General features: G+C 34.6%; 3 protein-coding genes across 3 annotated transcripts; 1 reads left to right on the forward strand and 2 right to left on the reverse strand.

The window, feature by feature from the left end:
• The first annotated feature begins 5,667 nt into the window (after positions 1–5,667).
• Positions 5,668–9,304, forward strand: LOC145582238 (E2F transcription factor-like E2FE). The gene is made up of 11 exons (XM_081639243.1): positions 5,668–5,990; positions 6,123–6,181; positions 6,287–6,339; positions 6,826–6,903; positions 7,013–7,063; positions 7,155–7,248; positions 7,423–7,490; positions 7,579–7,651; positions 7,740–7,801; positions 8,175–8,568; positions 8,668–9,304. Exons 1-11 carry the CDS (start codon positions 5,893–5,895, stop codon positions 8,754–8,756), a joined length of 1,119 nt encoding a protein of 372 aa, XP_081495369.1. The 5' UTR covers positions 5,668–5,892; the 3' UTR covers positions 8,757–9,304.
• A 529-nt stretch (positions 9,305–9,833) lies between these two features.
• Positions 9,834–18,223, reverse strand: LOC145582239 (uncharacterized). The gene is made up of 15 exons (XM_081639244.1): positions 17,874–18,223; positions 17,322–17,419; positions 17,103–17,203; positions 16,909–16,987; positions 16,704–16,764; positions 16,566–16,612; positions 16,369–16,461; positions 16,144–16,234; positions 13,389–13,437; positions 11,567–11,683; positions 11,312–11,459; positions 11,118–11,210; positions 10,960–11,028; positions 10,219–10,261; positions 9,834–10,124 (listed from the first exon to the last, which is right to left on the reverse strand). The coding sequence occupies exons 1-15, from the start codon at positions 17,929–17,931 to the stop codon at positions 10,024–10,026; spliced, it is 1,248 nt and encodes a 415-aa protein (XP_081495370.1). The 5' UTR covers positions 17,932–18,223; the 3' UTR covers positions 9,834–10,023.
• Positions 18,224–19,476: 1,253 nt separating this feature from the next.
• Positions 19,477–25,573, reverse strand: LOC145583156 (betaine aldehyde dehydrogenase, chloroplastic-like). Its single transcript, XM_081640327.1, has 15 exons — positions 25,389–25,573; positions 24,781–24,923; positions 23,363–23,443; positions 23,124–23,272; positions 22,511–22,603; positions 22,298–22,421; positions 22,102–22,167; positions 21,948–22,014; positions 21,768–21,844; positions 21,520–21,633; positions 21,354–21,431; positions 21,122–21,273; positions 20,946–21,006; positions 20,749–20,855; positions 19,477–19,794 (listed from the first exon to the last, which is right to left on the reverse strand). Exons 1-15 carry the CDS (start codon positions 25,489–25,491, stop codon positions 19,704–19,706), a joined length of 1,506 nt encoding a protein of 501 aa, XP_081496453.1. The 5' UTR covers positions 25,492–25,573; the 3' UTR covers positions 19,477–19,703.
• Positions 25,574–26,752: the final 1,179 nt, after the last annotated feature.

Here is a 26,752-nt window from a genome sequence, read left to right on the forward strand (position 1 = left end):
GATGGATTTTCAAATGACATTTTCCTACAAATTAGAGTAAAAAAACATTACTATATAATCATACATATAAAAAAAATAAAAAATAAAAAATAAAAAATAAAAAAAAAAATCAAATCAAATCAAACTAGCCACTCCCAAAACTCAATAAATCTAATGTCGTCTACTCCTTTTCACAGTACAATTAGTTGTTAATATTGTAGGCATTATTTAATCAAAGCTAAATCAATTACATCATAATAAGCAATAACCCTTGGATTAAGTAGTAAAGATATACATACAATTGTATATTAAGTATTGTGACTCTGAGCACTTGTAAGTGGTGCATGTCTAACATATTCAATTGCAAAGTCTAATTCACCTACTTTATATGAGTATAATTAGACGATACTCACGAATAATTTTTCATAATTAGGTTAAATTTTATCAATTTATATTGTTCCGTTAAAGTTTAATCTACTTGTTATGTAAGCCCATAGAAATTTCAGTTGAATTTTAATTAGAAAAGAAGGAAAACATACCTGATTATAGTGATGCCAGAGATTGACTATGCTTCCTTGCAGATCTTGCATCTACCATCAACGTCTATAACAATAGTGAAGTAAAACATAAGAGAACTAGTTTTGCCTGTAAAAAAAAAAAACAAGAACAAAAGAGAACTAGTTTTGAGACTCTAATTTTTAATTTAGACTTTTAAAACGAAGCAATACTATTAACTCCTTGCTTTGTAATTTCCGAAGCTATATGGACACTACTTTGAGAAATATTTTTAAGTGAACACTAATTAGTAATTTATTTATTTTTTAATACCAATTTGGCAAATCGTTCATAAAAAAGGGCTTTTTTTTTTTTTCCAATTATGAGTAATGAATTGAATCAATAATTTAATAGAGCCCCATAAAAAAACTTTACTAGAGTAATACGCTAAGGTTAAATATTCGCGCATAGCTGCTATTTACATGGCAAGTAAATAGCAGCTATAAGAGAAAAGAGTGGTGAATTTTATTTTTTCCTAGTGGTACAAATGTACCACTGTTACCTATAATGGATATAAATAGTACTTAGCACTGTCAAAACGGTTTGACAGTTCGGTTTCGGTTCGGTTTGAAATCGGTTCGGTAGTTAATCGGGTCGGTTTGGAATCGGTTTAATTGTCTCGCGGGTCGGTTTTGGTTCGGTTTAAATAGTTATCGGTTCGATTCGATTTTGGTTTATTCTTAATCGGTTTTAATTCGGTTCGGGTTGTAAACAGTCCGGATAGTAAACGGTTCGGTGCAGACGGGTTGCGGTTTGTTAACGGTGCGGTGTAAACGGTTTTTATCCCGGTTCAAACAGTTTTGGGTTCGAAACGGTTTCGGGTTAGAAACAGTTCGGTTCTTTTTTTGTTCAGTTTATAACTGGTTCGGATCTTTTTCGGTTCAGTTTTTAACTGGTTCGGTTCTTTTTCGGTTCAATTTATAACTGGTTCGGTTCTTCGATGGTTTAACCACTTTAACGTTATTCATATCGGTTCCATTTCAAGTTTACTAAATTACGGTTCGGGTCGGTTTTCGGTTTTCGGTTTTAAAAATTAAATTGTTTATCGAGTTGTTTGGATTCGGGCAGTTAAATGGCTTTGGTTTGAAATTTGATAGTACTTGCTAACCTTTTGCGTTCACAAGTTTTATATAAAGTCGGCAAGTCGCGAATCATTTCATATTTAGACAACATATTATAAACAAATTCTCATTGATTTTATAAATACATATTATGTTCTGTTTCAAGTTTAGTCATACTGATTTTACTAGTTTATTACGAAGTAGATTATAAGAGTTAGTGTATTAATGTATTATTGTTATACAATTAGGTTACTATATGCTTCTTATTTAATCATTTATATACTACGCATACTATCATAATAATGATTTGATGAGTTCTTGACTTCTTGTGAAATGGAAATTTGCAATTTGGTAATTCGATACTTGATTAGTCAACAAGACTGATAATTATGACTCGTTTATCATTATGAAGATATTACAAAGTGCTTTGATTTGTATAATGAAAGAAAACACTAATGACTAATTAACAAGGTAATATTGATTAGTTCAATCGATCATATGTACACATTATTAACACGTGGCATCTAACCATCTCATAGATAAATATTCGTATCATCGTTATTCGTATGTATTAGTACAAAGTTATAGACTCATTAGTGATCTTTTTAAGTTTATCTATTTATACATTTTATTAATATAACGTTTTTATAATTTTTATGTGTATGAAAATAAAGATATACTAGTAGATGTTTTAATACGTGTCTTGGGCACTGATCCCGATCAAATGGGGCAAAAAAATACTAAAGAATTGAGGGAATAATATTTTTGTAGATGAATGTACAACACACAAACACACACGGATCACCACTCTCAACCATAGATTAAAAAAATCAATGGTTAGATTCTTTCTCCCACAACACACACGGATCACCAATCTGAACCATAGATTAAAAAATCAATGGTTAGATTTACATGAAACCACTCTCACCCTTTTGAAACCCTTTCACTCTCACTCTCACTTTACCACTCTCACTTTACCACTCATCCTCACGGCGCCTCTCCTTCTCATCGCCTCTCCGTCTCACGGCGCCTCTCATTCACGGTGTTTGCTGTCCTGGCGCCTCTCTCTTATTGAGTCATTGGTTGCTGCCCTAAATGCTCCAAATTCAGGTAACCACTCTCTCTCTCTAGATTTTAATTGATATGTTTTGTTGGTATCATGGTATGAATTGGTTTTTTTTTTTTTTTTTATTTATATTTTGTATATGTATTTCTTGTAATGCATGGCAATTGAAAATGTAAATTTGGGGATGAATGGATGAATTGACTGAAAGTGTTGAAGAATGGGGTTTTGTTTATAAGGAATTAAGGATATATTGGTTTTGTTTACTGATTCTGCAGTAATGTAATTGTAAATTCATCTAGTCTCTTTTAAAGCTTAATACCTAATGAAAGAAGGAAATTTTATATTTAGAGGAAAATTAGAAGCTTCACGGGTAAATCCATTTTCATCAACTTTTTGTTAATATTTTGACTTCTTTGTTTTCACTGCTCGAGCAATATCGATTTGTCTACTAGAGAGCAAAATGTATTCCTTATTTCCTTGCATGGATAAGAGGCATAATCACTACTTGGCATATATTTTTTGATGTACCCTCGGTCAATTTAGTTTTGTTTACTTAGTGGCCGGAAGTCTCAATTTATACTGAGATATCAAATTGGTATCCTGTTTTTCCTGAAATTCATCTTATACTTTTTTATTGTTCCACATGAAATCACTACTTGGCTGCTTAGTTATTGTGAGAAACAAGAAACTATGTTTTCTGTATGAGTATCTTTTCCACTATAGCATAGGTAACAAGATCTGCTTTTTTCTCCTTTTCTGATAAAATTTAATAGTCTGAAAGGCAGGATTGGTTGATTGGATTTCCAAAATTTGTTTCCATTTTTTTGTTTGACAAGAAAAAAGTATAAAAGCTCAGAAAAAGGAGTTCAAGCAAAAGAGGGAACACTGTCCATTAAAATCAAAGCAGGGATTATCCCAATTTCTTTGAATCTCACAGTCTAATGATCCTTTAAATCCCCCGTTGTCTTAGCCCATAATAATTTTGCTGTCAATAACTTATGAGCTTGATCATGTGAAACTGGCATAATCTTGGATGATTATTATCTATCTGTTTTTGTTACATTTCTTGATTCTAACTCCCAATTACAGAATTGGACTAGTATATACTATATAGTCTTATTTTGCTGTTTCAAAGACAATTTGTCTGCTGTTCTGTTCTGCTGCTGCTGTTCTTCCATGTTTGTTGCTCTTCTGTTCTGTTCTGCTGTGTCTGCTGTTCTGCCATGTCTGCTGCTGCTGTCTCTGCTGTTCTGCTGTGTTCATGATTCATGATCCTGGGATGATCCTGGAAGACATTATTTTGCTTCTTAGTCTTGATAGCTGATCAAAGATGATCTTGAGATGATTCTGGAAGATTTATTATTTTGCTTGTTACATTTCTAGTCTCGATGCTATAGTACAGTTTTAGGACTTGGTTAGACTTCATATATGCTTGTAGCAAAATAGCACAGCCATTTTTAGTGTAGGCTTTTGTGAGGCTAAGGACCTAGTTGGGCAGGTAGATTTCCCAACTATTTGTATGTAATTGCTTCCAAAACTTGTAACATGATCAACTTTAAGATGTTTCAATATATCCCCCCCTTTTTTTTTATCATGTCTTGCTACCAAATATTACATACGAGTATATAGATTGTAACTTAATACTCTCTTTCTTTTAATCAAATGTTACATGTAATATGAACTATGAAGTACATGATTAATCATACTGCTTGATTTTTTTGTTTTCAGCTGCCAGTGTGCTTATCATACTGAGCAGTTGGTAAGCCACTTCTCATAGTCATCAACTCAGATGTCTGAAAGCAAACATGACACCAAGTAAAGTTTTGATTACTAACGGTTTGTAAACGGTTCGATTTAGAAGCGGTTTGGTTCATAAACGGTTCGGTTTATAACCAGTTCGGTTTTTAAATGGTTCGGTGCAAACAGGTAGCAGTTTGCTAACGGTTCGGTGTAAGCGGTTTTTTTTCCAGTTTAAACGGTTTCGGGTTGGAACCGGTTTCGGTTTAGATCCGGTTCGGTTCTTTTTCGGTTCGGTTTTCATTCAGTTCGGTTTATATTCGGTTCGGTTTGTTAACGGGCTCGGTTCTTAAACGGTTTACCATTACTCGGGTCGATTCGGTTTCGGGTTTACTAAAATACGGTTCGGGTCGGTTTTCGGTTTCAAAAAATTCGGTTTTTAATCGGTTCGGTTCTCACTTGGGTCGGTCGGTTTCGGGCAGTTAAACGGTTTCGGTTTGAAATTTGACAGCACTAATAGTACTACTAAAACAACTCATACTCTAGTAGTATAAAATACATGTATAATAGTACATCAAAAATACCACTGTAAGTATAGTAGTACATTAAAAATACCAATGTAGCAATAAAAAAATCACAAAAATTAAGTAAATTTATCATTTAGCCCTTCTAAGTAAATTAAGTAAAAAAATCAAAAATACCAATTAGCCCTTCTATATTCATCATAAACAAATACAAGTAGCAGCAATGCGCCTAGTTGCACTCTTTGGAAAATATTGATTGTTATATTGTTTTTTTTTTTTTTGAAACAAATATTGTTTGTTATTTTTTTTTTTTTTACAAGAAATATTGTTTGTTATTAATCCTTAATTTAGTTAATTAGTTTAATAATCCCTCCTTAAACATTCACGAATTGAAACAAAAGCGGGAAAAAGACATTAAAAAAGGAGAAATCCCCCCAAAAAAACCTCTCATGCTTTCTGCCAAACAGCCACGTGATCACATAATCATTAATAAACAAATTCACTAAACAACGATAATTAAAAAAATTTACCCCACTCATCAAAATGACGAACATACCCTCCTCAAAACCCCACTCCTAATACACCCAGATTTGTTCGTAGGGGTAGATATGTCATTCTGAACAAAAACCCATAAATTGAGCGCCGTAGCCGCAACAATGTAAATTCAAATTCCCGCTTATTTTGAAGTTTCAAAATCACCACCCTAAACAAATTTAACCCAAAATCACTGTATTTATAATCACCTCCTACTTTCTTCTTTCTTGTTTCTTCCCCAAATTTCCTACTTTCCTCTTCGCCCCCGCCAATCCCTAATTTCAACGGTCCTTTGAATCTTCACTTTATTTCTCACCTCTTTTTCTGGGTTGCTCTAATTTTTCTTCAATTTTTCTGGGTTGTTCTTTGATTTTTCTGGGTTTGTTTTGTTTTGTTTCGGTGAAGTGAGGAGAGAGAAAGTTTCGAAGTGTCTTAAATGGCGACCTCACCACCTTCATCTGCTCCAGATGGTTCTGGATCTAGGCACCATACTTACAGTAGGAAGCAGAAATCTTTGGGTCTTTTGTGTTCCAAGTAATTTCTCTCTGTTCATTTTTTTTTTTTCAATTTTTTTCCTGGGTTTTTTTTTTTTTTTTTTAGGATTGTAAATTTGAATCGATTTTCTTCTTTGTAATTTTGGGTGTGCTTAATTCGCATTTTTTTGAGCTTGTACAATCGAGACGGGGTTGAATCTATTGGATTGGATGATGCTGCCAATAAATTAGGTATACTAGATCTGAATTAATTTTTTTTTTTTTTTTTTTTTTTTTGTGAATTTTTTTTTCTTCCCGATGATTAATTGATTTGTGATTTTTGTTGGGATTTTGCAGGAGTTGAGAGACGGCGGATCTATGATATTGTCAATGTTTTGGAAAGTGTTGGGGTAATATTGATTTCCTCTACTTCGTACTATTTATTTATTTTAATTTGTTTTTGTTAAAATAAATTTTATTTAATTAGTTTGCTTATTTATGTGGCATAAAAATTAGAGTTTTTGCATATTATTCGATCCTTTTGGTCTTTATAACGATTTTCATTAGTAAACCTCGGCCAAATTGACTCCAAGACCAAGAACAACCGTATACGAGTTTTTTTTTTTTTTTATGTCTATATAGACAAAATTTAGGGTATAATAACTTCGCGAGGTCCCTAAAATCAATTAAGCTAGTTGACATCCAATTGCAGATTGGTATGTGGTAGAGATTTTGTTCTTAAACAATGTATTTTTGATGAATTGGTAATGGTAATTCAATGATAATAATAATAAAAAAAAGATAAAATCTTTTCGTTCTTTGATAAGAAGTTGAGAATTACTCATCTTGAGTTTGTGTTTACCTTGTAATAAAGGTTGGAGTGTAATTGGGTGTAGGTGTTAGCTAGGAAGGCAAAAAATCAGTATACATGGAAGGGCTTTAAAGGAATTCCCAAAGCTCTTGCCGCGCTTAAGGTAACAAAAACCCAACATTTAATTCAAATTATGATCTTTTAACACTTAAAAAAGGCGTGTAATGTTTGAAGCTTAATGAATCTCTTTCTCTTATATTTGTAATCATTAGGAAGAAGGTTTGAGGGACAATTTTGGCTCTAGTGGTAGTGGCAAAATGAAGGTGAGTTTGAGTTATTTTGGGACTTGATCTTTATTATGTGAGTCCACTGGTGTTCAAAACAAATGACTAATTATCGTAATTTGTCTTATAGTTTCATGTTTTTGACGATGACGAGGATACTAATTCTAATCCTGATACTATAAGTCAGCCAGAAGCACCAAGCAACAATGCTAATTCAAAGCCTGGTAACTTCTTCGCTTTATGCTGTAATCTTAGTATCTTACAATTAATGGTTCATGTGTTGTTCTTTATGCTTCTTATTTAGGTATTATGGGATTATCATGATATTTTGTGAATAGAGATCAATGTTTCATAGTTAAGTAGTGAGTATTAATATCATTTGTTTGATAATTTCGCAGACAATCGAAGGGAGAAGTCATTGGGGCTTTTGACACAGAACTTTGTCAAGCTGTTCATATGCTCTAATGTATGAATAACTGCAGGACTCATATTCTTTTACCTTGTTATTTTTCCTCTTTAACCCTAAACTTATTTGTGATGGATTTAATTTTTAGGTTGATCTTATCTCGTTGGATGAAGCTGCAAAGATCTTGCTTGGTGATGGTCACAACAGTACAGTAATGCGAAGTAGGGTTTTCTATTCCACTTCCTTTAGTTTTGTGGTTACTCATAACACATTATCAGTATCTAACTCTTCCTTCATAAGATAATGCAGCCAAAGTCAGACGGTTGTATGATATTGCCAACGTGTTGTCCTCCATGCAACTTATTGAAAAGGTAAGAACACTAATACTACATTGGCAGATATAGTCTTTAAGACTCCTATCATGATCTTATTAGGTGTTTGCATAATTATCTCTACTGTGCAATTAGATGTATCGTTGCTACCTGGAAAAGGCATTATCTTGATATTGAGAAAATCCTGTTGTGAGTTTGTTATAGTTGGAAATCAGTGAAATGTTGGACATTAGACCTACATTGTCTGTATCTTATTCATGGTAGTTTGAGTCAGGTTTTGGACCTTTTGGTTAAACATCATTAGAGAGATTTTATCATTTATGGGTTTATAAAGCAAATTTTGTATTCTGAAGTATTTTTGTTCAAAACAGAAATAAAAATATTCTGAAGTATTTTGTTGAATGATAACCAGACTCATCAAACAGAGACCCGAAAGCCAGCCTTCAGGTGGTTGGGCTTAAATGAAAGGAGGGAGAATACTATATGTGGTGTGCCTATGTCGACTGAGACTAAGAAAAGGGCATTTGGGACTGATGTTACAAACATCAGTTTCAAAAGGAGCAAGGTTGATTTTTCAGCTAATGAGGAAGGAAAGCAGCTTAAGCTGCAGGTGAAAACAGAAAAGGTTGAAAGTGAGTTTCACACAAACCCTGCTGAGCAGAATGCAAGACCAAGAAGCTACCAATATGGTCCATTTGCTCCGGTTACCGTGGCTAAAGCAGGTGTTGCTGATCAGAAAGACACTAAGCGTGTCCATGACTTGGAAAGTCTTGCCTCTGTTTATCGCCCTCAGTATCACAATCAAGGTACAATGTAAACTATTTTTTTGCTTCTGTTAGTACATTTGTGTTTTTTTTTTTTTTTTTTTCATGCCGCTCAGAAGTATATTGGCTATATATTTGTAGCTTTGAGAGATCTGTTTGACCATTATACGGAAGCATGGAGATCTTGGTACTCAGAAGTAGCTGGGAAGTCACTCGAGCAGGTTTCCTGATACATTTAACCAACACCAAACAACGGCCATTCTTAGAGCTTGAATTACAACAGTGGGAGTTTGCTTGTTATCCACACATTCGGAAGTCCAACACAATATAACAGATGGCTCAGACGCATTTTCTCAATGCACCAAATCAACATGCCTAATTTAGGGAGAGCATGCACATCCTTTGTTTGTTTCTTCACGGGACAAACAAGGGTGAAGCTAAAAATTCTAAGGATTGGGAAGAAACTCAACATTGTAAATGGATTTGTTGCAAATTCCCATGAGGTTATTTGAGTGGATTAATGATATGCACCTTCATGAGCCATCCAATGCCTCTTTGCTAACTAGGAATTGCTCTTTCAACACCAAAGAATAGCGCTATTTGCAGTATGCTGGAAAATGTCGTAGATTGTGGAGAATTTTTCTTAGTACAATTGTGTAGAACTATATAACTCATTGCAAAGAAATTTGACAAGATAGTTGCAATGGATTTGTGCTGTCTTTATGCCGAAACTTATTCACTGTGAACATTCGACATTTACTTAGCTGAAAATCTGAAATAACAAACTACTATAACATGTGATTTAAATTTTAAATAATAATGAGTCCAAATTAAATATGAATCTTGATCACTTGAATTAATCTAATGTGTTAAATTTCTCGATTTACCCCAACTTGAATAAATTTTGAAAATTTAGGTTTGATCATATGGAATCAAGGGTCAGCTTCATGGTCATCCAAGCTTAAAAGTTTTGATTGTTGTATAGCAGTAACTAGTTATCCAGGTTCAGACATACCTACCATTCAAGGAATGAAAGCGTTCCAAATACGTAGTATAACAGTTTTGGTGGCTCAATGTCTCGAATACAGCTGGAAGGGCAAGAAATCAGAGGGAGATTTCCTTGGTTCATACTCTGAAACTACCAATACATGATAATATGATACTAATACCTTTTCTGTTCTCAATTAATTGCTACATACCTCCTCTGTTATTTTTAATTTGACATGTTTCTTTTATTATTGACATATTAATCATTGTATTCTGCTGAAATGACCCCTACTATGACATTGTAAAGCTATACACAAATATTAGAGGAAACAAAGGTAAACTTTTATTGAGTCAAAATTATTCTCTTTGGAAAAACATTTACAATTACGCATTAACAGTACAAAATGATGAAGATTGTCAGTATAAGATCTATGAAATTGATACATTGGGAAGAAACAGTATTAATAAGTTGACAAAAAAAAGGTGTTCATGGAGGTATTGGCATCTTGGCTACAGTATGATTTCCTCCTGGACACTAACATTAAGAGTCTTGTTTGGAAGCACAATGCTCTTGATCACCACCACTTCATCTTCTACATTTACAGATTCCCCTGCATAAAAAAAAAGCACCAAGCAATCAGGGCAAGGAAATATATACCGGAAGAGACATGAAACAACACATTCTACACGAGCAAGTACAAGTACCTAGAATTGTGATTCCAAGTTTCGCATTGTATTCTCCTTCCGCCTGTTAAGAATCATCAAATAACATCAGAAATCTTAAAAGCCCTACAAAAGTACAAACAGGAGAGATATAGCATACAACTCCAAACTAAAGGGTTTATAATCCTCATAGACTCATAGTTGTTGAGCATTTGATGACTGCTCATTAAACATATACCCGAGCTAAAATTTTAGATAAATTTTTATTTTGTTTCTTAGTGTAAAAACCGTAACAAAGCAAAAACTCTTTCAGTTTACAAGCTTACAACATTCTTAATTCTAAGTTTTTGTAACATTCTAACAAGTATTGTGTAAGATCTTAACCATTAACTGCATGTCAAAATATATAATATGTGAAAATACAATAGTTAATAGAAATTTGATCCTGCGCACAAGCCTTTCAAGTTGAGCCGTACGTCGTCGTCAGCTCAACTTGTAAATACTTAGACCATGCTTGAGTAGCTCGCAAGCTGGCTAAGGTACTCATCACCCCTAGTTGAGCGCATAGCAATTTAGCAAGTTTCGTTGATATGAATTTAATTTCAGTAAGAGGATATATATATATATATATATATATATTTTTATTTTTTTTTTATTTTATTTATTTTTTTTAAGAGGATTTATATGGAATGGTTTTTGCATATATCAAGCTGATATTCAAAAGCAAACATTGGTATATTCTAAGCAATGTAACATTTGAAGCAACATAATATAAATGCTTACCTGGACCCGAGACCATTTTCCAATTGTTGATTTCCACCCAACAATTGAATGGATAACAACTGCATTGTCCTGGAATATCAATCACAATTATTTACAGGTCAAAAACTTTTTCACAGAATTATATGCACATTTCAAATCTTTCAACATTTTAATATCACCTTGATTTCAACATCATCTAGAACAATACAGTTGATAAGCCTCGCACCAGCTCCTACACGAGCATTTGCAGAGATTGAAACATTTGGACCAATCTGTTGTCATTCAGGAGAATTTGTGTATAGAATTCAGAAAGTAGCACCATAGCAAGTTCTTGTATCAGATTACTCATCAAAACAAGGAGCATTAATTATACCTTTGCTGTGGGATGTATTTTAGCTGAGGGATGAATGTATACATCGCCAATTATGGTTGCACTCTTTGTGCCATCACCACTTGACAAAAGATGTGGGGAGGTCACTCGAAATTGGTGCAGATAGAGACCAGAACATTTCAGAGACATTCTGCAATAATTGATAATTGATGATGGCGGGAAGAAATAATACTCAACAAGTTTCCACCAAAAAAAAAAAATACTCAACAAGTTGATATTTATATGAATCCATCTTACCCAGGGGTCTTGATTTGCTCCCAGAAGTCCATTGTCTCATATGTATACAATTTTTTCTTTCCAGCTAGCGGTGTTAAAATATCTTGGTCCAGCCTCACAAAATCTGAGGGCAGACTCCTGTGAAAGAAACAGGAAGGTCTATTTAGTCCAGCAATTTTGTTAAAATTGACAATCAATTAAATGCGAAATCAACGTCCAAGTACCCTAATAGCTACATAGGCTTATATAAGAATACATACACCTACCAAAAAATTACCGTCTTATCTAACACAACTAAGGTAAACATCGGCATTATTCCAATGCCTATAAACAGAAGCCGCCTAGGGTGGGGTGGGAGTATCCTTAGCCCTTCACCATCATGGTAATAAAGAAATTTTTTAGTAATTGTTCCTTGATCTGACAAGCGCTGAACATACGCTACTTCACAATAATAAGATGTAAGGGTAGTTAAATGCACCATGGGTCCATGGCTATAAGAGTATTAGTCCTAATTCCTTTAAAAAAAAAAAAAAAAAGGACCATATGCTACTTCACAAGAATAAGAAAATAAGAAGCATGGGTATTTAATGCACCATTTAAATTTGATCCTAAGTCCATTAAAATCCAAAACTCACAATACAATGTATCCCTGATTCTATTGAAAATGACAATCGGACAAATAAGAATTCAACTTTATAATACTTCTCTAAAATACCATGTGGATTTCATTCATATCCTCTATCACATTTACGTAAAGAGTGGAACATATATGCAAATCTAACCTTATACTACTATTTCAGGAAAAGGGGAATTATTTCCGATATAATATGACTTTTTTCCTTCTTTATAAAGAAGATAATAGAAACTATATTCTCCACATGAGCTTACAAAACTTACCCTCAATCAGCAAACTTATGCTATAACCAGAAAACAATTTGACCTTTGAAACAAGACTTTAGATTTCAGCTGAATTGACCCATTCTCCAAATAGTGATATTCAAGGTTTTACGGATGATAGATTAAGAAAATTTGGAGTTACAAATTTTGAAAGATAACTTTCAATTTCTGATTAAGTTTGAAATTAATATAGGTCAATAGAAAACTAGCATATACTATGGTCAATAAGATTATCAAATTGCTTCATATATACCCTATCTTTTTTCTAATCTTTGGCACCCAGCTCCTTTAGCCTACAATCAATCAATCAAAGCCTTAATCCCATAAGTGGGGTTGGCTCCATGAACCAAAAATAATTATTCCGTACAGTCATCCACAAAAATCTTCCTCCTCCATTCCTTACGATCAAATACCTCATTCTCATGCAAATCCATATGCTTCATATCCTTCCTAACTCTTTCCAACCAAGTCATTTTTGGTCTCCCGCTCCCTCGTTTAACCTACAAGTGTAACAAATGTATACTTGCTGGAACAGGTAACAGAAGCAGAGTTATACTTCCTTAATTGTACGAAGATGTAGAGCTTCGATACAAACTAAAGCAGACAACATCAATAAAGTATAACACAATTGTTCAGTTGCCTGTAGCACAACAGAGGACCAACGTCAAGCCATGGACATTTACTTAAAGCTACATGGAGCTCTGGACTTTAGTCCCCATTCCAATTCCAAGTATCTTAAGGATAGCATTTTAAGAAGCCCCAAGTAGGCAGTGACTGAATTTGTCAAAGACCCATGTCTGTGTATTGCCATCAGTTTAAGAAAGCAAATGTAGTATAAAGAACACAAAGCAATGATCGTGGTGGAGGGTGACAGAGGACGTGCTCTGATAGCTGCTACATGTAATTATAAGCTAAAACAAGTTATAGAAATGGAGAAGAACATTACTTTGTCGCAGATTGAAGTGCTTCAAAGCTGGATACACGTCTCATATTGGCTGCAGGGAAAAGATCAGAATCAGATGTTAGTAGTTTCAATTAATATCAGACTACTGACAAGATTATTCAATGACATAACTAGCCATCACTCCCATAAAGAAAAGTAACACGTATCGGTTTATTAGACGTACACTACAAGTTTTCCAGCCCTATAAAACTTGAATGCCTTGTGAATTGGGTTAGGAAAGAAGACAACAGGCACTAAGATGAAAATTAAATATCATATATCCTTTCTTCAACATTCGCATATTTCTAGACATTGCCTTTACTTATGTCACATTAGTCACCATGTAAAAATATTTCTCTTACAAAATTCTACTAGTGCTAATTGACAAAACAAGAATTCAAAGACACAGAAAAGTTTCACCACAAGAAATTTAATGAAGATCTGGATGTACAAGTAAATTATTTGCAGCTTTTTATTAATGATTACTTGTTCTAAACTTGATGGAATGACTGAATGACATACTAGACAGCATTATACTCTGTAGGTGATTAAAACTCATTTAAAAGACCACTTTAGAAATTATAACACTAAAGCTTCCCACATCCAAAGAATCTTCCACAGTCTCCATCCATCATCCATATTGGCAGATTTATACTTGAAATGAGAGCAAGGGCATCCTATTGAGAAGGTTGTAAGCAAATCATGCCTTTTGAGAACTTTTTTGTGCTTCAAGCTTCCCACATCCAAAGAATCTTCCACAGTCTCCATCCATCATCCATATTGGCAGATTTATACTTGAAATGAGAGCAAGGGCATCCTATTGAGAAGGCTGTAAGCAAATCATGCCTTTTGAGAACTTTTTTGTGCTTCATGAGATAATAACTACAACATCTTGGAAGAAACCTTATGGTTGTTGAAGTGCACACTGGTCAGTTTTTATGATCAATTGATAATCAGACCAAGGTTTTTTTTTCTAAGTAAAGCCAAGGAGACACATTTCTAACATGGATAAAAAAACTCGACCTCAGACTGAGCATGGAGGATATTGTCGTTCTCTCCCTACTAGCCTCCTTGATCCCTCTTGGGTCTATGACATATTATTGGGAGCCATATGGTAAATAGATTATACTGGACCCAAATTATTCCTAGATCCTACTAGACCCCACTTTGAAACCTATAATTATACTACCTCTGTTAATTATTATGTGCAACTTTGGGGTATTGCACATAATAATTAACTGGCCCAAGAACCATCCGTACAACTCCTCTGGTCCCTAGCTTTCTCTAAGAAACAATGTTATCAGCCTTACAAACCTCCTCCACGCATTTGATGGCTACAACTCATATCATTGCAAAATATTCTCTCCTCACCAACTGAAATTTGTTTACTTGACATCTTAACTACTTTTTCTTCATTTTGTATCCCCCAACATGTAACTTCTCAACTGTTTATACTCTATCCCGTGAGCTCCTTTATAGATAAAGCCATTAAGGTTGTGGTAGAACCTTCTGTCAGCCCTTATTTAGTGGAGGGGTTCTCTGTTCTTCCCTATGTTTGCTTCTAGGTCTACTTAAACTACACTATGATTTAATCAAAAGAGAAGACCTATTGCCTTGCCTTGCAATTAGAGATGACAAAATTCAAAATGTTGACTTATATTTGTATTGACAAACACTTCCCCAGTAATCTATGAATTTAGCACTTAAACCTTTGAGAAACACCCCTACCTGGCAAGCCAGCACCTAAAACAAAACAGGAAAGAGAAGAAGATGACCATGTTTTGGCCACTTATCTAAACCTTTATGTTATAGGATAGAAGAAGAGGTAGAGGTAAACAAGGAGGTTTCAGCCCTAGAGGATGAGGCATACATGTTTCGAATCTACACCGTCAATAAAAACCTTTCACTCGAAATGCTCTTAATGAACAAAACCAAATTAGTCATTCTTATGCATTAATAATTCCTTTTACTAGAGCAATCAAAATTATAATACCACCACATTCAGGTATCTACATTGGATGCCAAATTGCCTATAGCTTAGTTTGATAAGAGTCTTGGGGGTAGAACCACCCAAAAACTGGGAACAAATCCCGTCTACACAACTGTCCTTGGCATTCTTACACACAATAAAAAAATTAAAAAATAAAAAATAAAAAAACCCATATATGATTCTGTATCATGGAGATTATGGACTGATTCTAATATCAATTATATCACATAGTTGTTACAGAAAAATAAACTATTCCGTAAGACCTTTCAATTTATAGGATTCCCTGTTGCCATAATTCTCCCTTGTGTCTACATTCTAAAACTCCATAAGAAAAATTTCAAACTCTTTACAACTCTTAACTTAGGCTTTAATTTAAATAACTAAACTGCCAAGTTCAAGCAACTAAACTGAAAAAAAAAAAAAAAAAAAATTGCTATATTATATGACATACATGTAATTACATGAACATAAGTTTATTGCACGTCAATATAAAAGAACAATTCAATTATCTTCAAATGTACATGCATGTGAATTCTACACATGACACAAGCAGTTATATACTCAAGACTCGGAGACAATTAAATCAACAATAGATGATCACATATCATTCTGCAGGAATATTGGTGTAACTCGTGTTAGTGGTGACAACTTAGTTAAGAAGTGCAATAATGGAAAACCCCTAGGAAATGCCCGGAAAAAAAAAAAAAAAAAAAAAAAAAAAAAAAAAAAAAAAAGAAAGAAAGAAAAAGAAAATTGTGGGTGAATCACCTGAATCTTTCCGGTGTCTTGAAACATCTTGGATGGCTGCAAATATGTCTGGTGTAAAAACATAGACCCCACAGTTTATTCTATCACTAACCTACATGATACAAGCATAACATATTCAAGTACTAATAAAAGAAGATGCAAAGATGTTACTGCTTCATGATGTAAAGCTGGACCAAGTTAAAAAAGTAAAGATACAAAAAAGAAAGCTCAGGATATTGCACATACAAAAGTTTCAGGCCTCTCGGTGTAATGCAAAACCTCATTGGTGGCAGGATCCGCAACCAATTCACCGAACTGGCTGGCAGACTCTGCAGAAACCTGTCAAGAGCACCTAACGAAAATTCAACATACTGAAGCACTAATTATATAATACGTGCAAGATATATCCCCAAACTTACAAGTCACAAAGAGAGCTGACTAACCTTGCTGACCAATATAGTCCCCATTCCTCCATATTTTTTGTGAGCCTCTGAATATCATAAAGTAAATGGACTTACAATTTTGAATACCCATGAAGAGAAGTTATGATAAGATAGACTGTGACATAATAAGTAAATTACCAAGCATTTCCGGCAAAGGAAAACTACAGCAAACATCACAATTCAACAAGAATATTTGCGACTGCAGGACAAAGAAGAAAAGCAGCCACATTGTCAGCTCCACAAGATCAACATACAAACGTTAAATTACACATTTACACATAACAACAGCCATCAAGTTAATCTAATCATCTATAATCATAAAAAGTAATATGGAGAGCTTAACCGGACTGTCTTCCATGATTATATCCCGGAAATTATACAGGCATCCAGCAGAACCATGAGGCTTGTCTTCCTTCAAGTATCTGAACCACATTGACAAAAATGTTCCAAAAGTTACAACGATGATTCTATAAAAGGCTTCAAATTTCAACAAGACCAAAAATCCAATAGACTTGTAAGGGCTAAGGAAGCGTTCACCTGACAGGAACTTTCAACTCATTAGAAATTGAAGATACATATAATGCAAATTCCCGCTCTTCATAGAAACCAACCAAGTAAATTTGTGCTAGGTTAGGAATCTGCCAAGTGCCAACAAATTATAAATAAATTGAAATTTTGAGTAATGCATATTACAAAATTATTCCTAGAAAAAAAAAAAAAAAAAAAAAACAATTTCAAATTGGTGAAAGAAAATACCCTTTTACAAGCTGAAATTGGATGATGAACCATAGGTTGTCCAGCTAAAGGAAAAAGAGGTTTTGGTATATTCAGAGATAAAGGCCTGAATCGAGTACCTGCCCAAAAAAAAACTACAATTTTATCAAATCATGCACATCAAAATCTACAAATAGGTAATGGGTTCATTCAATTCTGCACAAATTAAAACTAGAGAAAAAAAAATACAATTCTATCGGATTATGCCACAAAATTCAATCAAAATTAACAAAATGGTGATAGACAAAAGGGTTCATTAAATTCTACACAAATTAGAATAATTAATTATAATTTATCAGATTATGCCACAAAATTTAATCAAAATCAACAAATTAGTAATGGCCTAATGGGTTCATATAATTCTACACAAATTACAATAAAAAACTACAATTCATCAAAACATGCCACAAAATTCCATCAAATTCTATAAATTGGTAAATGGGTTCATACAATTTCAATTCAACATAAACTAAAATCATGAGATTTATACACAATTAAAACCCAGAATCAGAATATTATTGGGGAATTGCATACCTTTAGTGGGTCCACCCACCATGATCACAGCTACAACTTTGTCATCTGAGGTCCCCATTGTTAAAATCAAACAACTCCCACAAAAATTCAAGAATAAAGGACTTAAATTAGCATGGAAAGAAGTGATTTTTAACGTTAGCAATTGAAGATTTGAAGCGCTGAAACAGTGAGTTAGAGTGAGTGAGTGAGGATAATGGAGATCTATATTGTATAAGATACGAGGTGGTTGATTAATTTACACTCAAAGAGAGAGATTGATGAGCTGGAGGAAGGTAGGTTGTTGGTAATTTAACGTATTTTTTGCATTGTTTTAAAGTTTGGCCATTTCTTGTGAATCCAAACGATTTCCACCGTCACACTTTATGTTCGATACAGGCGGATCCGCGGATATACTGGATCCGCAAATTATACCATGCATCTAAGCCTCGAGCACACAGAACCGTGCTCTCGAAATTGGAACCACATGTGAAATGTAAGCACGTGGTACTAGTGCCATATTGCGTGCATAGTACGCAGAATATGAAAATAATACTCCCTTCGTTTTTAAATACTTGCTCTATTTTTACATTTTTTATGGGTACTTGTTGAAATCGTCTAAACGAATAAATTATTAATTTTTAATTCTTAAAATTTATACTTATTGATAATTAAAGATATTATTGATTAAAGATTAGCATCGGCATACGTGCCCAGGAGAAATGGAGTAAGTGTCTATTGATACAACCTACATGACTATGTTTAATCCTATATTCACAAACACTGCTCAAAGAGTCAAAGGGGGTATTTTTATTTCATTCACTGAACTGGTCAAATATGAATTTTTTTTACGAGTATCTTCTATGATTTCAACAAAAATTAGGTGATAAAAAAAAAAAAAAAAAAAAAAAAAAAAAAAAAAAAAAACAGATGGTATGATAATATTGTTGTGGATCCCTTAATTAGGAGTGTAATATCCATCAATTGGGTGTGTAATATCATTTTTTTTTTTTTTTTACGAGAGGTGTGTAATATCTGATTTAACAGCATTTCATGAGAAAAAAAAAAAAAAAAAAAAAAAAAAAAAAAAAAAAGGAAGCTAATCTACATCCATCAATATTATGATTTACATCTATTCTTTCCCTCAACCTTTGCAATTTATATTTTCTACTTCATTATGAATTTATAATGGCTATCTTCAAATTGGTCAGAAACACTCTAATCTGGGGGGTTTGGAATCCAATGATACGAATAACCTTCAAGCTAACTAATTTTTTTATTCCCATCTTCGCCAATATGTGAGGTATATCCGATAATGAAAAGATCAAATCTACCTTGCTTATTCACGACAAGTTCAACACTGTGAGCCAAAATGAACTGTTAAGTCTTATATATGTGTATAGCTAATGGACCAACGTTATAAGCTCTAATCTCTTTTAGGTTGTATATATATACTTGTTCATACAGTAATACAACTATGGAAAATTAATTCCTGACATGGTATCGGAGCCTCTATACTCTAAACACTAAAAACCCTAAAATTCTGATTTTTTTTTTTTTTCTTCTACTGTTTGATTGATTGAGATGGGTGACGATGGAAAGCTCGATGGGTGACATGAACACACAATAAAAAAATTGTACGTCCATTAATGAGAGGATCAAGTCTACATAGTACATACTACATTGCTTAAAAGATTGAAGAATGAGTATCCACCAAGTAGTACAGTACAGCACACACATAATAGACACTCTTAATATTCAGCTCTTTATTCAAACTATGTAAGCTCTCTATTTCAATCCTGACAAGTTCCTCGATATCTCGATACCTCCATTGTAACACCCACTAAAATTCCTTCAAAGCTTTGAAGGATTCTTGTACCATCCCCATGGTTCATCAGAGATATATTCAGTCACTTGTTTGATATTCAAGTAATTCTCAATACCCCTGCAGAAAAAGTCAAGGAAAAAACTCAATTTACAAGAGCTAAGAGCAATTTGTTTACGTCTTTCATGCAATCAACAAATATGTCAGAAAAAGCTATAAGCTAAATTTCCTCATAAACATCTCTCTGTTGTCAACTTTTAGGATTATTTCCCCTAACTCAGACAACATTGATAGAATACTATGAAATATTCTTGAGTCTTGACCATAGATAAATATTTGGTCAACCCAAGACATAAATTTGTTAACATGAAGGCCCTTTCAAGTTACAATGGTTCCTATACTAATTCACAATTTATAATGTGTGATGCTGAAAAAAGGCCTAATTTCAGATAGCAAATAAGAGCACCACAATAACTCAAGTAATTTGAAGAAATTACAAGAATTAATGCATTGTACCATAGAGAAAATCGTTTATGCAGTAGATAATGTATAAGAGAATTGGTACTCAGTATCATAAAAATAGGATGCTGCAAGAACAAAGAGAACTGATCTTATTGGACAATGGACAAAATCTAACAAACACTTTCTCTAAACTCTCCTCTTTTCTGACCCCTTTCCTCTTCTCCAATATTCATCTCTCCAATCCATCCTATCCTCCTTCCCAAAAGTTTGCCTTTCTTCGTCACCATAACTTTCCATGTAACTGATCTGTTTGGGTCATTAATCTTTATATACTGCTTCTGTAGTCTAAATAGAAACAGTGTCTACAAATGCATTAAGGCTGTAATCGCTACTTTTCAAAGTTAACTATACAGGATCATCAAAAATGTTGAAAGCAGGAAGGAGACACAAGCAGATTGCTATGGGTGATATGCCAGTGTTAATATGTTCTGTATATACCCTAAATTTGAACAGTTTAATGCTATATGCGCATCAGAGCTAAAAGATTGTGCATCATTTATAGATCAGGATTCCAGGAATTAATAGTACAACCGCAAAAAATAAAGGTCTCACCATTCTCCAAGTTCACGTCCAAAGCCGCTGCGCTTGGTGCCACCCCATGGAGCTTGGCAAAAGCACGGTTGTGAGCAATTTACCCAAACAATTCCAGCTTCCAGTGCCTGGATCAAAGCATGAATAAACAGCATAAAAACCTTGGTTTAACAAATGGTTCGACATTCAAATAAGCTCTAATAGATGATAATTCTCACCTTTGTCACTTTCTCACACCTTTCAAGATTTTTGGATAGCACAGCAGCACCTAAACCGTATCTGTGAAACACAGAAAATGGTCAGAATAGGATGCTCATGAACTGGGAGAGCAGGTGTACAGAAGGTAAGAGTCTTAAAATATATTTTGAGCAGCTCCACTATTCAAAAGCCTTACTGGGTGTCATTTGCCAATGCGATGGCCTCTTCATCAGAACTAAAAGTTTTAACACATAAGACAGGGCCAAAAACTTCATCCTTCCATATTTGCATGGATGTAGAGACATCACTTATAATTGTTGGTTCAATGAAATACCCTTTCTTCAAATGCTGCATAGTTCCATGAATATATAATATTAGGTTATAGAAACTACATTAGTGGCTAGTAACAAATACACGCACTAATTTACCTCTGGACGAGAGCCTCCACACAAAATAGTTGCACCCTCACTCTTTGCAGTTGAAATGAACTTCAAAACTTTCTCATACTGAAGAATATGAAGTAAACATTAATTGGCCGTGCAGCATAGCTAAGAATAAATAAAGTCAAAAAGAAAAGGAAAGAATTTATCAAACCTGTCCCTTGCTGACAACAGGACCAAGCCGGCAGCCGTCCTCAAATGGGTCAGCAATCTTAATGTTTTTGCACCATTTCACAAGCCTGTCCAAAAATTCAGCTGCAATGTTTTCCTGAAAAGATTGTAAGGATTCAACTTTACAAAATTATACTGTAGAAAACCTCACCTACAAATATCATTTATATCAACACAAAAACAATAAACCATCGAAATTCAGGAGATATTCTGTTGCAAGTGGACACTCACATGAACGAGCAGTCTAGATGTTGCACTGCAGATTTGACCATTAGTCCAAAAACAGCCAAAAGCAGCCCATTCAGCAGCTGTCCAATTTAAAATAGATTTTGACATGTTATGAGATGTATTTGATCGAAAGATTTACTAGATAATAAAGCACCAACGTTGCCTGAACTTAATGCCACTAACCTTGATCCAAATCAACATCTTCAAAGACGATAATTGGACTTTTCCCACCAAGTTCTAATGTAACAGGCTGCAGTTCATGTTAGAAATGATGTCGTCAAAGGAACTATAATTAATTTCACAAAAATATAAATGGACTAAACATGCTATGACATACCTTGACCAGTTGAGCAGCAGAAGACATAATCTTGCTACCAGTAGCAGTGCTCCCAGTAAATGCAACCTATTGAACAGAAATGTGATGGACAGAAGCATATGAAGAAGAGTTCACATCCACATATTCAATATTCAGGAAGCTACACAAATGCACTAAGAATGTAAAGCTTAAAGTGGACAAGGAGCCAAGGATGAACCTTGTCAACATCAGGGTGGGATGCTAATGGGCCACCAGCTTCTGGGCCATATCCTGACAATATATTTAGCACACCTGGAGGCAGTCCCACTTCTCTGCACACATCAGCCAATTCTAGACAAGTCCTGATATGAGAAATCATGTAACAAAGTATTAGTATAACAGAAGCATCAAAAAGAGATTCTAGCTTGAAATGTTTTGACAAGAAACATACACAGATGCCATTTCTGAGGGCTTAAGTATTGCTGCACAACCAGCAGCAAGAGCTGGAGCAGCTTTCCATGTAGCCATTAGAAGTGGGTAGTTCCTTCAGCAAAGAAAAAATAGCAACACTAAGCATCAAATTTAGCTGTAAAGAGATTTTAATCCAAATACCTTATGAACTACAGTATACTCAGTTTAGGTTAGATGTCAAAGTCAAGTGTGTGATTAGTGTAAAATTCGCATTGCAACTAAAAAAACAGAGGAAGAATAAGATTTACATTCATGGGAGGCTAAAAAGAAAATTTGCTAACATCTCATAGCCCATATCTATAGTCTTATTTGTCTATCTAGATGATATGGACATATGGTCCACCAAAAAAAGGTACTCAGTACACATAAAGACAATGAAGATTGATCATGTGGTACAAAATGACAATAACTATCTTGTGTTCTCGTGGTATCATGTTGTACTTCCTCAATTTGACTGATTGCCTTGACAATTTAACAAAATTACTACTATCTTCCCTTAATAAATCTGATGACGCCAACAAATGGGATTTCTTTAAAGTTGTTCCAATTTCACCTTTTTATTTTGAGGGATGAGGGCTAAGGTCAAAACTTACCACGGAGAAATTAACCCAACAACACCAATGGGCTGCCTGAGCACATGAGACTTGAATGTCTCCATAGGAAGGGCAATTGGAGCCTTTTGTTTAGCATCAAGAGCTTCTGCTTGATCAGCATAGTATTCAAAACACCCAGCAACATCATCCTGTACATAAGAACAAAAGCCTTGGTTACTAATTAGGACTCAAATAAGACACAGAATCAAGAAATATCGAATACAAGATTACGAGCTTACAATGTCCCATGCTGCTTCATCCAAAGGTTTTCCACAATCCATGGCTTCAAGCTTTGCAAGTTCATCTTTTCTTTCTGTTACCTGCATGTGAAGATAAAGTTAGGCTTGATATTGCAATCCCTGAAGTCCACACCAGTATCAAGCAGATCCATATTTTCTACCAAAGTACCATGTATAAAGATAGAGAGAGGCGAAACATAATTTATTTGGAGATTTGCAGGTCCAATGAAGCAAAATGAGGGTTTGTGTGTGTGAGTGTGTGTTTGGGGGGGGGGGGGGGGGGGGGGGAAGGAGATCTCCAAAGAGAATTCCCAGCCAAAGGCAAGTGATTAAGCATCTTACAACTAAAGGATACAAGGAAGGTGGGAACTTTATTACTAAGCTACCACCTGATTCTCAACCAATATATGACCCTTGAAGGATTACATACAATTGAGTCTTGAACGCTTAAATTGAAACAAAATTAAAGGAATACTTTAAAATCTCCTGTCTGACCCTTTATATCAATCTGTATCTAATACTTGGCCCTAAGATGATGAAACATAAGTCCACTTTGACCATATTCTCAATGCCCCATGTCCCTGTTTAAGTAGATATGTCAAACCGACTATAATAAGGTAGTAACAAATTGCAGGATTATACCAATGGGAAACGAGGACAGTCAGCCTTACTTCCCAAGAGCTGGGAAAGCCAAGACAGACCTTAAGACTGTTATAAAATTTACACCTGGGAATACCACCACAATAGTAATTAAACATTCAATGGTATCAACAAAAGTGCTCAAATTCTCTGACTAGCTAACCAACAAGTTCACTCAAACTACTAGAAGATCCGATTGGCATTAACACACACCTCAACTTAAATAAAAACTAAACATCCATCCATAGTATTTTCATCCATTAAAAATCAAAGTTGAAATGTTGCTCAAGAGAGAATCTTGAACTCAAATGAAATAAGGAGAAATGATATATCCTAATGTCTTCTGCAAATTCCCACTAGAAGCGAAAATGAAGACATTTAAGATAAGTAACCAACACTTGTAGTACAATCAATTAGCAGATTAACTTCTAATTTTCAGCTAGTAGCTTTTAACATTAAGCTAACTTTCATCTTTCACCTAACATCCTAACAAAGTTTGCCAAACATATACTATATGAGCTATTCGTTTTATCACTCCTCCACTTCAATCAAATAGAATCATCAAACCCAAAACCAAAGTGTTCCGATTCACCTACAATTCCAACCTCCAAACAACTAGCACTGGTACTCCAACTACACAAACTTATCAGAACATGATCACATTACCAAATCAGATCAAATAAGCCACTGAATAACTAGCACTGGTACTCCAACTACACAAACTTATCAAAACATGATCACATTACCAAATCAGATCAAATAAGCCACTGAATCCATACCTTCTTAGCGATAGCACGTAAGTACTTGGCACGATGAGCTCCAGATGCAGCTGCCCAATCTGCCCCTTTGTTCCTCTTAAGAGCCTTTCTAGCTGCAGCAACTGCAAGCTCCACATCCTCAGCAGTTGCTGCCGGAATGTCACCTATAAAAAGTAAAACCCCATTTTGATTAATACCCAGTTCATTAAATACAATATTCAATCACTGTTAAAAATAAAAAATATCAATCTTCAATCATCAAATCCAAAAAAAGTAATTTCAATCCCCCAATAAACCATTCTATCACCTTCCAATCAAACCCCATATTGACAAATATGTCACCAGTACTACATCAAGTTCAGAGAAGATTGAAAGAAACTTCAAATTTCAACAAATACCCAAGTCAAAAAATGCAATCACAAACTCAAATCCCAAGAAATCACACTATCAGAAAAATAAATAAAAATCCCATCAAATTATACACTAAGCAAATCTTTAGCAGTTGAATAACACAATGCTAGGATCTTAATCAACTACAAATGAAGAAATTAAGTTCAAAGCATGAAATTTAAATAGATTTTTATTAAAAAAAATTTAAAAAGGGGAAGCAATTAATCCAGTAAACTAACCGATGATCTCTTCAGTGGAAGGATTGATGACATGAATGCGATTCTTGTTGATGGGTTCTTTCCATTCCCCGTCAATGAATAGCTGACGAGAAGGGATCGCCATTTTTCCTTGGATAGAGAAAAATGAGTAGAAAGAAAGAAAGTTGATGAACTAATAAATATGAGGATTCGAAGGAGATAGAACACGTGAAGATTGAGGGACTATAACCGCTATTGTACTTAGGGGTGTTCAAAAATACCCGACCCGTTTGACCCGACCCTCTGACCCGCCGACCCGATAATTTTTAGCGGGTATTTTTCTGGTTTTTTAAAAAAATACCGGGTCGGGTACCCGACCCGTTAAAAAAGAAGTTTGGCGGGTCGGGTAATGGGCCAGCCTTTTGGTTAGACGGGTACCCGCTGACCCGCTAAATGGCTTTTTTTTAAAATTTTTTTTTTATTTTTAAAACAGATTTCTTATATGTTTGTTAGGGTTTTAATTGTACAGCCGTCATTCACTTTCTTTTCTTCTCCCCTCTCTCTCCTTCACTCATAGAGAGTTAGAGACCCACCTCTTCTCTCTCTCCTTCATACACCCACCTTCTCTCTTTCTCTGTAAGCCTTCATCAACGCATTGAAATGAACCACGCAAGAGGTATTTGGTCCAAAGAACGAACCACGCAGAGGTCGGGTATTCGGTCCAAAGAAGAAACACTCGCCACAAAAACGCAACTCCACGCCGAAGATAAGTTTAACGCCGCCGGAAGCCGCCGCAGGCTGTGTTCAGATTTGAATTTAAAACATGTGCTGTTCATTTGTAATGTAAAATTGATAATGGTGTTTTGTCTAATTTTTTTTCAACTTTAATGCTTTGTATACATCGTATTATACTATTATTTGGGGTTGCTATTTGTTGCAACTTGCAAGTTTGCAACCGATTATTCTCATTTTCTTTTAATACCTTGGTTCAATTTTAATTATCTTCAATTTGTATTTGAGAAGTATTTTTTTTTTATGCTTTTAGATACAAGAATTAAACTTTATTTATTTACATTTTTTTCCCGGGTACCCTCTGACCCGACCCGGGAATTTCGGGTACCCGATAACCGGGTACCCGGATTTCGCGGGTCGGGTCACGGGCCGAGTAACTGACTACCCGAAATCCCGGGTACCCGCATTTCCGGGTACCCGAAATCCCGGGTACCCGGATCTGAACACCCCTAATTGTACTATGTATGGATTATTCTAGAATGGATTGGAAATTGTGCCACATTATAGTGTATTTAAGTTCTTGAAAATGATATCCTACATCAGAAATCTATTAATAAAATAGAGTATGCTGACGTTTCCAATGCCTATATGTCGCTCTCTCAATAAAAAATTTC

This window comes from Chenopodium album, chromosome 15 (assembly GCF_948465745.1).
Source record: "Chenopodium album chromosome 15, dcCheAlbu1.1, whole genome shotgun sequence".
Taxonomy (NCBI): domain Eukaryota; kingdom Viridiplantae; phylum Streptophyta; class Magnoliopsida; order Caryophyllales; family Amaranthaceae; genus Chenopodium; species Chenopodium album.